Below are 12,397 nucleotides of genomic sequence, written 5' to 3'. Positions count from 1 at the left end.
TACAAAGTTTGTGTGTTTGCATGATAATTCATTATCCTAGTTTGAAATAAATCAATGCATTTCCATATTTAACCTAAACAGCCTTGCATGGATCATTATTAATAGGTTGGATGAAATGTGCTTTGTAGCTTTGTGCTGCATTACATTAAAATGATTCTCGGCAAGTTATTCTAATTACATTGTCATTTGCTAGCAAAGGATCTCAGTAAACTAACTTGAAAAAGACATGCTAGAGGTTCCTTTAAGAATATCCCTTCTAAAAATTATATTAAACTGGACAAAAATAATTTACATTGAATGACCCATTTTTTTAAGAAAGGCCAGTCATGATGCTAAACAGATTAATAGACTTTGATCTGTCACAGGCAACAGGGCTGGAAAAGGGTCATGTATACAGGACAGCAGTCAACTGCACAAATATATAAACACAAAGATTAACGGAGAATGAAAACAAATCCACATGAAGTGCAGTATTCAGCAAAAAAAAAAGTTAAAGGCTTAAATTATGTTTCACATTTTTCTCCAGTGTAAATGCGTTGGTTTTAATTAAGTAATTATGAAGTTTAGGGTTAACTGCATCTGAATGAATTTTAGGGTGAGCTGGAAAAACAGCTTCTACAGGCAAACCCTATTCTTGAAGCTTTCGGAAATGCCAAAACTGTGAAGAATGACAACTCCTCCAGATTCGTAAGTAGGAGAAATCCAGTTGGGTCTATGGGGGAAGGGGGTAGCTACAGCATCTTTTAAAGCTCAAGGTACAGACAGTGGCCCTCATCAGTGCTTTACTCTAAATAGCATCTTAAAACTAATCCCTTAAAAACAGTTTAGAATTCCTCTCTGAAATAGGAATTTTGCCTTATAGAAGATTAAAGATCAAGCTCAAACTTGACAGTACCATTGTCCTCTCACAATTTAGCAGTCTATGTGTGGCCTTCCAGAGTCAATTCCTGCTCCAGGACATCTCCACCTTCATACTTGCAAACAAAGTCTGTACTTCCTTTTTCTATGCACCACTGTTGAGCATATACGTCATAAGGTGTTAAGGTGTGACTATTACTTAGCAAAAGTGGTTAATACATTAAATTAAAAACTACAGGAGAAAAAGAAAAAACAGTCATACAAATTCAAGTTAGAATGATGTGAACTGAGGGCTGTCACTCTTTGATGACAATTGTTTCTGGAAGCACTGGCAGATGCTTGTTTTCCCTGCAGACCCCCCTCTCCCACCTCTGCTCTCTCCCTGCAAAGTTCAGGATCCATGCAGATGAACCTTAGCAGAGGGAGTTACACAGATCCAGTGCTATTCCCTCATTGATGTTGTGGAAATCAAAGTAGAAGACCAGATGTTCCCTGGTCCAGTAGGGAAGACTCCTTTCCCTCTAAGTGCCTGAATGAAATGGGGGGGCTAATCTCTGCAGAGGGAATATCAGAGAAGTTTACTTCGTTTCAGGCTTTTCCACAGGTTGTCCCAGCAGGAGGAAATCAAGAATGTTATTCTTAAGGAGATGATGTACTTGTCTTATTAAACAGGATAAAAACTAATATTGGAAAAATCTGGCATAACCTGAAAGAACAGCCCAATCTAGGTCTTCTTTTCATTCACAGGGCAAATTCATCCGCATCAACTTTGATGTGACAGGCTACATTGTCGGAGCAAACATAGAGACTTGTATCCTTTTCAGTGAGATGCACTGGAAGCTAACTAGGGTGAGCAAAAGAAGCAAGATAAACAAGCTCCATTGCATGTCTAAGAAAGGCAAATGTTGCTGAGGCTAGTATAAACAAAGACGGCGGGAAGTGGCTCCATTTGTGCTGATACCAGCTTCTCCGTTTGTCTTACTCTCATGTTTATATTTTCAGGTCTGTTTTCTCAGCTATAGGAAAGTGTGCTATTCCCCATATACAGCTTCAGAAAATGGAAGCACCATACCTAAAGGCAATGGCAGGGGACTTTAAAAGCAGAGTCCCAATAATACAGTAATGGGAAAAGGTTGTTTTGTGGTTAAGATTGCATGTGGTCTTGAGAGCCATGTAGTCGTTTTGTTTCGTATCAATGTGATCCTGCATGGGTCACACTGGTTCTTTGTGGTCTACATTTCCAGCTGCATAAAAAGTTTTGGAACTTCACTGTTTCTTACTGGTGCTGTGACAGGCACTTTTAAAAAACACCGAATGCTTGGTATCATCACTACAGTTTACCCAGGAACTTGGAGAGTGCTTCCCAGTTTTCAAGTCCAGGTTTGGCACTTTGTCCCAGTCCCTACTGCATGTTGGGATGAAGTCCAGATGCTCAGTGTGATCTTACCCTCAGCCCTGTGCACCCTGGCTTCTGTAAGGGAAGGGTCCTGAGCCTTGCAGACTGAATGATCAAGCCTGTGGCTGCATGTGCCCGCTGCTTAGGTATTGCAAAGGTCATATATAGGTTGTACTGGGGTAGAGGCATTCCATGAAAAAGTATTGAGAATAACCTGGTAAGGGAGAAGTCTATATGATACCTAGTATGACAGCTTTCTAGTTCGTGTCTGGAGGACTGAAGGGTCATTTTAGTAAAAGGGATATACCTTTCCCTTTGTCGTGGTTGAACCAGGACACCCTTCCACCCCTCTAAAGACTTTTTATTAATAAAGACAAAAGAGACAGGAAAAGCAAAAGAACATGGTGCGGTCAGAAAAGCTGTCTTAGAGTCCTTACAGTTCCTCTCCCTTTGTCAAACCAAGGGACAATTTATCCAGAAATTGACTTGATCTCTGCATATTTTGTTAAACTGCCATGGTCAGAAATTACTTGTTCTCAAAACTCCCTCAATTGAACTGAAGCAAATATTTTGCTGGTGCTGATGCCCCAGAGAGCATCAAGTATGAGGTATTTCCAGACAACTTTGTCTGCTCTGGATGCTAAATACTGCCCTGCTGTTTCAAATGACACACACAGAGCAGTGAGCTATACCTCAATAACCTCAATGTATTTTTTCAGGAAGCAAGTACAGACGTGTCAGGGAAATTCAGCTTAGCCTGACTTTGCTTGCCAAGTACTGTTGCCTGTTCCCTTGGTTATGTTTATGAGATAGTGTGTTTTAATGAACAAATTAGTATGTAGCTAGATTCCTCAGTGCTGCATTGCTCATCTTTGCACAGAGAAGGAGCTGCTTGCTCCAAGAAATAAGAACGATGCAGCTATAAAGAATGACCTTATCTCTTGGGTGTAGCACCAAGCAACAAACAGTTTATCTTTCTGCTCTTATTTTGACAAGTGATCTTTAGAAGAAATCAGGTTTTAATTTTTTTGCTCTTAACTGAAGCTTTGTCTATAGCACTATAGCTTTTAAAGAGTGAATCACTGACTGGTGTTGAAATACTTACACTATTGCCAACTTCATTTTTAGTAGTTTATAGTCACAAAAATGGACCATAAATAAAGTTTGCTTTTATTGCTTTTATACTTACAATACTGGCCTCAAGAACTGTCCTTCTAGCAGCCCCACCTTATGTTGAAAGAATCATATTGGTACTTCATTTTAAAAGTGGTGTGAATTATATTGAGAATACTATTTTTATATATCTGATTTTAGAAACACCTATGTCTATTGTGGTGCTTATTACCATGATTACCAGCATTTAATACAAAATAAGAGGTAGGAAATTGATCTACTCATTGTGGTGAGAATTATACCAGAGCTCCTGCCACAGAATTAGACGCATGTTCATGTTAGACAAGCTCGTGGCAAATATTTCAAGAATGCTATTGATGGTTCTGAGGCTGATGGCACAATTAAGGAAGGTCTGAGATATGTTATTGATTTTTTTTTAACACACTTGACAAACAGATTTGCTTGAAAAATCCCGTGCTATTCGTCAGGCTAAAGATGAGCGAACATTTCATATCTTTTACTATTTGATTGCTGGAGCTTCTGAACAGATGAGAAGTAAGTTACTTGCTAATGATTCTCAGATCTCATTGAACAGTCTGAACAATGGCTTACTTAAGTAATTTATCTTAACTTCTTTAGTTTATGTCATTCAATCCTTTCTATAAATAAACAGCTCTTTAGCTATAGAAAATACTTCTCTCAAGTGAATTATAAGAAAGCTTCAATTGATGTCCACCTGTTTAAGCCACGTTGTTTGCAGTTTACAGGATGTTTCAATTTACAGGAGATGTAAACCCATTCAGACCCCATCTTGAATGATATTGAGAAGACGAATAGGGAAGAATTATTCATTACTTTTTGCACAAAAGAAATCGGGGTTCCAAATGAAAATATTAGTTTGTGGTTTTAAAATAAATTAAGAGAATGTCTTTTCCACAGCACATCATTACACTGTGAAAAGTATAGCTTCAGAATGTTGAGAAGGTGAAAAGTGTAAGTGGATCCAAAAAAAGGATTAGACATAGTATGTATTGGAACATCATGGCTCAAATATGATATCTTTCCCTAAATCACTAGTTGCCAAAGAATGTATAAAGCAATGGATAACTCTGCATTTTCCCTGTTTTTTTATGCTCCTTACCTAAGAATCTGTTGTTGGCCACAGCATAGGGCTGAAGAGTCGTTTGGTCTAGCCCACTATGGTCGTCACCTGGTTCCATTCTTATTATTACCTGATATGAATCCCCATAGGGAGAGGTGTAATTCTGAGTAGGTTACACATGGCATTAAATGAAAGAATTTTGGGAAGAATGTCTCAGATTTGAGTACATAGGGTGCAAAATTCCACTGAGGGGCAGAGACATTCCTCAGTTACTAATGAAAACTGGAAACTTAACACAATCAATCTTGCTAAATGAAGAGTTATTTTGAAAATATTTGTGCACCACAAAACTCTAAACTCCTGATACAAGTAGAGTCTTCCTTTGGTGAAAACACTGGGTTTTCCCCTGTTGTTCACTGGGACAACTCATGAACTAAGAGCATTAAGTTGATGCATTTAAGTAAAGCTTTTCTTCTTTGCTTTTTAGATGATCTGTTGCTGGAAGGCTTCAACAATTATACCTTTCTATCTAATGGCCATGTACCTATTCCTGCTCAACAAGATGATGAGATGTTCCAGGAGACCTTAGAAGCCATGACAATTATGGGCTTTACTGAGGAAGAACAGACAGGTGAGTATTGTTAGCAAGATTGCATTCAAGGTATACATCTGCAAGTGACACTATGTAGAGATGCAAATGCACAAAGGTTAATTCTGTCCAGAATAATCACTTTGCAAAATACACATATGAAGTAAGATTCTACATTCATATAAGAAAATTAAGAATATTTAGATTTTATGTCCATGTTTCTCTGGAGAAGTGTGATCTTGCATGAACTACCAACTGGAGATTCTAAATGTGCCTGTGTTATTTAACCTTTTTGCCTCTTACTTCCTCTGTGTAAAACTATCACCAACCATTACCTAGCTACTGTTTCTAAGAAGTGCACTGTGAATTAGTGCCCATAGATTTCCCTCCCTCTCAGGAGGTATTGGATGAATTAAACCATAGATGTCTCATGGAAAGAGAATGAAGGTTTTCTCGTAAGGCAAAACTTTGCAAGCACAGATTTGTTTCTGCCTCACGTTAAGAATAATATGGGAACTCAGTTCTGTGTGATCAGGAGAGACGCAAGATCAAGGCAGGATCTAAACACAGGCTCAAGATCACGTAACACAAGCAGCACGGTCAGAGCCAGTAACAGTAAGCAACTAAACTGGTGGCACCACAGTGCCTGAAGAAAACATAAACCAGCAGCAGGAATCTGTGTGGAGGATAGCAGGGGCTGACAATAGATTGGCATGAAGACACTGCAACCACTCTCATAGATCCATAACACAGAACACTACCAACGTCCTTAGAATCATTGGCACCTTTGTATTAAACAGAGTGATGCTTCAGGAAGTCTTGTGACTGTTTTTGCCTTGCAAGGAGATCTAATGATGACCTACTGCTTTTAGGTTGTTGTCAGAAAAGTTCTACTTAAAAAATTACTACAGTGGCCTACCTTTTCCTATTGCTGCAGTGGGTACTGGTGGAAGCAGCTGAAGGCAATAGTGAAAACTCTTACAAACCACCTCCTTCAAAGGTTTAAACTGGCAGCACTTGCTGGAAACACAGTGAAAGAAATACTGAAGAATAACCACCTATGTTGGAAAATAGAGTCTATATCATCAAAGAGAAATTATCTCTGTGATGAACAGAACAATTGGTGATGCACAGGGCAGCTCCATACAGTAATTTAAGCATGGATCAAATAAAACAGTTGTCACAATATTTTGCTGTCCATCTGAATGAAGAATTGCAAGGCTTTTTCTTATAAGTCTTAGAAATTCCACAGACCTGCTTGTAAGAGGAATTTGACATGCACTCCTGACCCACTTGAATTCCACAGCATCAGTGCAGTTGTCAGCATGCAAAAGTACTGTAACGCATGGTGTTTTGAAAGGTAGTTTGTGTTTATGAAAGGGAAGATTTCTCACTAGAACTCCATACATACCCAAAACAGACTACTGAATTCAAGCCTGGTCTAACAACAGTAATGACTATTTAAAGCCATTTTCCCAGAACTTACCAACAACTACCATAAAAAAGCTGCAAAATATTCTGAATTAATTTTTAAAGAAATGGAACAGGCTTAAATAGCTCATATTTGTATTCACTGATTCAGAGAAAAGAGAAATAAAAACAAAGAGCATGAACCGACAACTAAACTATCTTGAAAATGTGGGCCTGCCAGAGACATCTATCAGTGTAGCTTTCACCTCTCGCTGTTCCTGGGAGAGTGCAGGGCTTCAGCTGGTGCATGCCAGCGTGCGCTGCCCGTGGATGCACATTGCCATGCCCCAAGTGACACCTGGTGGCAGAAACAGTGTCACCCCATCACTTGAGCCTCGGACCAGCCGTGGCAGCCGGGAGCAGAGCTCAATCACATCCCACCCCTGCATCAGTGACTGAGGGATGCTGAGAAAAAACGTCTTGCCTTGCAGGACAGCAGTGCAAATCCCAGACTTGGTAGATTCAGATGACGTTACTGATGAAGACTGGTTCGTTCTCCTGCCAGGGCATGTGTATTGGTGTTGCCAGCAGCATCCTCCATTACAACAATAGGAGTCATATTACTGTCTGAACCCCTTTGATTTCATGCTCTAAAATAGAAGCCCATTTAGCACAGTATTATTCTCCTGTGTAAGTTTACCAAATAAACAAATGGAACTCCCTGGATTCATACAGTCTCATCTGTAACATCAGTAGGTTTTACTACCTGAAGTTAGGTGACATCACATTTATATATATTTTAGTAATCAAACATTAATCAATTACTTTTCTGTACTTTTGACACTAATCCTTCAAAGATTTGTATACATTTGATTTTAGTTGCACAACTAAATATCCACATGTCCTTCACAACTGGAGCTTTTGAAGTGCCACACATTTTTGCAGCTGCTAGTAATTCATAGAATTTTTGTTTGTTTGTTTTAAAAACAGAGATACAGATGATCAAGTGACTGAGCAGGGAAGATGCTACAGGCCACTGAGAGTGGGAGATGAATTCCTGAGACTTGGGGGTCTGCCTGGGGAGCCAGCACAACTTAGTTCGGAGGTGCTGGTGTTCCCAGACCGGCCTGTTTACTCCACTGCACAGATTGTTGAGATGCTGCTCAATCAGCTCTCAAACTCCTGCGGTTTATGGCACAGCCTTTTAAAACAAACCTAGCTCTTTCCATAGAGGTACAGACTACTATAGGCAATAGAATGAATCTTTGTTATTGCAGAGAATAGAGCTTTGAAAATGTGTCCATTCTGTTCCTCATTTATATTATCCGTTTCTCTTACAGCTATACTGAGGGTTGTTTCATCTGTCCTACAGCTGGGTAATATTGTCTTCAAGAAGGAGAGAAACACTGATCAAGCTTCTATGCCAGACAATACTGGTATGATTTGCCACTTGAAAAACTTAGTTAACATTAAGAAATTAATAAAATAGCAGCTGACTAAATCTTTATCAGTATTTTTTATTTAATTGTTATTACATACATACTTCACAGGCTTTAAAAGATATACCATACTTAAAATCAGCTCAATTATCATTACCTTTTCTAGTAATCTTGAATCCATAAATTGATGAACAGTGAATTTGCTGCTTGGATAATGAATAATACTTTTATAGCAAGTGGCATCTCTTGTACCTACAACTGAAGAGCTTTTAAGGAAGATAAATAACTTCACGTACTTGCTTAGCTGCTCATGTTCACACTTACTGACCTGCTAAGAGAAAATTCAATCTGAAAAAAATCTCACTCTCTTATTCTAGCTGCACAAAAAGTGTGTCACCTGATGGGGATTAATGTGACAGATTTCACAAGATCTATTCTAACCCCAAGGATCAAAGTAGGACGAGATGTTGTTCAGAAAGCTCAGACCAAAGAGCAGGTATCTACTTGCAGTCTCCTCAGCTCTCCTGAAACTGTTCTCCTTTCTTCTTTTTTTCCTTCCATCTTCTCTAAAGGGAAATGTCAGGTTTCTGTCTCATTATCTCTACAGAAATTAGCAGCTAATTGGGTTTCTTCTTTCACTTACAGTTTTCTCTTCTTTTTTTCAGGCAGACTTTGCCATAGAGGCTTTGGCCAAGGCACAATTTGAACGTCTTTTCCGTTGGATTCTAGCTCGTGTAAACAAAGCTCTTGATAAAACAAAAAGACAAGGTGCTTCCTTCTTGGGGATCCTTGATATTGCTGGATTTGAGATTTTTGAGGTATGTACTGTGGGACACAGCTGGCTAAACTCCTTATTATCATGCAGTGGTTTGGATACAAGATGACAATTATCTAAGTTCAGAGCCACAAAAACAATTTGGTTCTTTCAAGCTGGCTAGCAGCCCGTCCTGGTTTCAGCTGGGATAGAGTTGTCTTCCTAGTAGCTGGTACAGTGCTATGTTTTGAGTTCAGTATGTGAAGAATGTTGATAACACTGATGTTTTCAGTTGTTGCTCAGTAGTGTTTAGTCTCAAGTCAAGGATTTTTCAGCTTCTCATGCCCAGCCAGCGAGAAAGCTGGAGGGGCACAAGAAGTTGGCACAGGACACAGCCAGGGCACCTGACCCAAACTGGCCAACAGTGTATTCCATACCATGGGACGTCCCATCCAGTTTAGGAACTGGGAAGGGGGGGGCAGGGATTCGCCGCTCGGGGACTGGCTGGGTGTCAGTCAGCAGGTGGTGAGCGATTGCCCTGTGCATCATTTGTACATTCCAATCCTTTTATTACTACTGTTGTCATTTTATTAGTGTTATCATTATCATTATTAGTTTCTTCTTTTCTGTTCTATTAAACCGTTCTTATCTCAACCCACAAGTTTTACTTCTTTTCCCGATTTTCTCCCCCATCCCACTGGGTGGGGGGGGGAGTGAGTGGTGCTTAGTTGCTGGCTGGGGTTAAACCACGACACAGCCCATGGCCATCACAACCCACAGGCCTACTATACCTGGCTGCTCGCCTTTCCCTTGGGCAGGAAGGGCTGGGGGCTGGCAGCATGCTCCTGCTGGGCTCAGTGTTTAGAGCAAGGGTCTGCTTTTTATGGTTTCTTGAACAGGTCCCAGTTCAAAGATTTACCACTTGAGAACTTACTGTAAATTTCCAAGACCTTGTATTAGAAAAATATGGATCCTTACATTTGAATTACTGTAATATGTAAAAAGAAATAGAAGATAACAACTTTCATGTTGTCATTTAAGTTCCCTCTTGAAGGTCTCTTTCTAACATTATGAATTCACTTTTTCCCTCTTCATAGATCAATTCCTTTGAGCAGCTGTGCATCAATTACACTAATGAGAAACTTCAGCAGCTTTTCAACCACACAATGTTTATACTGGAGCAAGAGGAATACCAGCGAGAGGGCATTGAATGGAATTTCATTGACTTTGGCCTTGACCTGCAACCTTGCATTGAGCTGATTGAAAGACCAGTAAGTTTTTATCTCTATAGGTGGATACTACATAGGTTGCATTGGGGTCAGCTATGTATCAGTACAATAAGAGAACCATTTAAGGTATTTCAGATGCTTTGTTGCCTGGGAGGATTTGTAACATAAGGAATAAAGAAAGTGGTGCTCTGTCTCTGTCTGTGACAATACTGATCTGCTATTGCTTACATTGTAGACCAACCCTCCAGGTGTCCTGGCTCTGCTGGATGAAGAGTGCTGGTTCCCCAAAGCTACTGACACATCCTTTGTGGAGAAACTATGTCAAGAACAAGGCAACCATCCCAAATTCCAGAAGCCCAAGCAACTCAAGGATAAAACCGAGTTCTGTATAATGCACTATGCAGGCAAGGTACTGGACAGATTGAGCTATTTTCACTTAGGGAATTTTGATTCTTTGATGCCCAAATGGTAAAAAAGAAACAGTCTGGTACCTGCATTGATAAGGGATGCCTTTAATTATATAAGGGATATAGTGCTTTAATTACATAACATATGAAATAAGATTTGCAAAACATTCATCGCTGCACTAAGCTCACATGAGAACAAAAATAACCAGCACTGGGTTATTGAAAATCCAAGTGATTCAGATTCCTTTCTAGCAAGCAGATTTTTTTAAAGGCAGGGCAGATGCCCTGCCATGGATATGTCTGCAAAAAGCTTCTCAGATGCTAGTACACGTAAGAATAAATACTCAACTCAGTTCTCAACCATAGAAATTTTTTCACATTATTATTATTTGTGTGATTTTGTGTTAAGACAGCGCCCTGTGTTCTTAAGACACTCCAGATTTCTTTATCAAACACAGATTTTTGACATAGCACTGTTTCCTGCAGGTTACCTACAATGCAACTGCCTGGCTAACAAAGAACATGGATCCGCTAAATGACAATGTGACTTCTCTCCTGAACCAGTCTTCAGACAAATTTGTAGCAGACCTTTGGAAAGATGGTATGAATTGCAACTCTAAATCAGTAATGTGGTTTAAAGGGAGAAACTTCTACTAGAAGTTTTTGACAGCCATCCCTTGCTAGCAGGACACAAGTATGAAAATAATAAGCATAGAACAAACTGAACTAAGAAACAAGAATAATGTGTTCTAAAGACATATTTATGGAAAGCATCATTAGATACTTTCAAACACTATCAAAAAGTTTCCTTATTTAATATTATTCAGCAACAGTAAGAATTATTCATTACACGGTCATAACGTTGCTGAATATGCGATATTGTAGTCCTCATTTAATACAGGTTATTGTTGGGTTTTATAAATGACTTAGCTTACACACTCCTCTCCCAGAAGTCCGGCACAGTTCTCTCCAGTGACGTATAATCTCAAGTAAACTCCATCAGAAGAATGTCTGTATGCATATAAAACACTTTGTTTTCAAAAAGTTTATATGGATCTGTAACACGTATACTACAGTATAAATATTTATTACCTAGACTTAAATGTGCATGCAAACACAAGCAAGGTGGCTCACAATTATCAAATAACGGAGGGAGATGATTAGCTAGACTTTGAGAACCACTGGGTAACAGATGGGACTCAAGAGATGTTGCTGTTCCTGGTTCTGACACCAACCTACCCAACTGGATATTTTGCAGAAGGACTGTCCTTTTTAGAGCAAACAAAAAATAAAATATATTCTGTGTATTCAGTTGCTCCATTCTGTCACTAGTTAACAAAGAGCCTCATTTTCATGTTTGACAGAAGTAGACTATTGAGTCTTCTAGTACTTCTGTTAGTACGCTACTACTGCATCAAAAATGTATTGGTCCTCTGTGGGAAGCTGCAGTTTAACAATGCCAGTGACAGGTGTAATGTGAGTTGAGGACAGTTTATATAAGCAGTTCCATTCATGCTTTCTTTTATATTTCAGTGGACCGTATAGTTGGGCTGGACCAGATGGCCAAGATGACTGAAAGCTCACTCCCTAGTGCTTCAAAAACCAAGAAAGGCATGTTCCGTACCGTTGGCCAACTCTATAAGGAGCAGCTGACCAAACTGATGACCACCTTAAGGAATACTAATCCCAACTTTGTCCGCTGTATCATTCCAAATCACGAAAAAAGGGTAAATTTCAAACACTCGATTTTCAGACTCCTGGCACATTATTCATGTTGAGCTGCTCACTGTACTAGCACATCAGAGAGCTGAATGATGTCTTCAAACATAGATATGGAGCTCTTAACATTTTTGTAAATTTCTACTGTGCTAAAAATACTTTCTCTTCCCTTTTCAGGCTGGCAAACTTGATGCCCATTTAGTGCTGGAGCAGTTGCGCTGCAATGGTGTCTTGGAAGGTATTCGTATCTGCCGGCAGGGATTCCCCAACAGGATTGTCTTCCAGGAGTTCCGTCAGCGGTAGGAATCCCTCACTCGGTCTTAACTCTGGGTTTAATAGTGGTGTAAGAAAAGTTTGTCTGGACAAAATCATCTGATGTGT

The 12,397-nt window shown here is 39.5% G+C and overlaps 1 protein-coding gene across 1 annotated transcript in view; it reads left to right on the top strand.

Annotated features, from left to right (window-relative positions):
- The window catches only part of MYH11 (myosin, heavy chain 11, smooth muscle), a 63,513-nt gene that overhangs the window by 32,155 nt on the left and 18,961 nt on the right, over positions 1–12,397 (top strand). The window contains exons 6-17 of the mRNA XM_010578503.1: positions 595–687; positions 1,606–1,669; positions 3,824–3,922; positions 4,957–5,100; positions 7,809–7,904; positions 8,285–8,403; positions 8,573–8,725; positions 9,759–9,932; positions 10,126–10,299; positions 10,784–10,898; positions 11,831–12,024; positions 12,194–12,315. Coding sequence (XP_010576805.1) covers positions 595–687; positions 1,606–1,669; positions 3,824–3,922; positions 4,957–5,100; positions 7,809–7,904; positions 8,285–8,403; positions 8,573–8,725; positions 9,759–9,932; positions 10,126–10,299; positions 10,784–10,898; positions 11,831–12,024; positions 12,194–12,315 — 1,547 coding nt within the window. The remainder of the gene's footprint in view (positions 1–594; positions 688–1,605; positions 1,670–3,823; positions 3,923–4,956; positions 5,101–7,808; positions 7,905–8,284; positions 8,404–8,572; positions 8,726–9,758; positions 9,933–10,125; positions 10,300–10,783; positions 10,899–11,830; positions 12,025–12,193; positions 12,316–12,397) is intronic.

The sequence above is a fragment of the Haliaeetus leucocephalus genome, unplaced genomic scaffold (genome assembly GCF_000737465.1).
Source record: "Haliaeetus leucocephalus isolate CR32 unplaced genomic scaffold, Haliaeetus_leucocephalus-4.0 Scaffold636, whole genome shotgun sequence".
Taxonomy (NCBI): Eukaryota; Metazoa; Chordata; class Aves; order Accipitriformes; family Accipitridae; genus Haliaeetus; species Haliaeetus leucocephalus.
The sequence above is the reverse complement of the archived record's forward strand: the minus strand, read 5'-3'. Positions and strand labels throughout refer to the sequence as shown.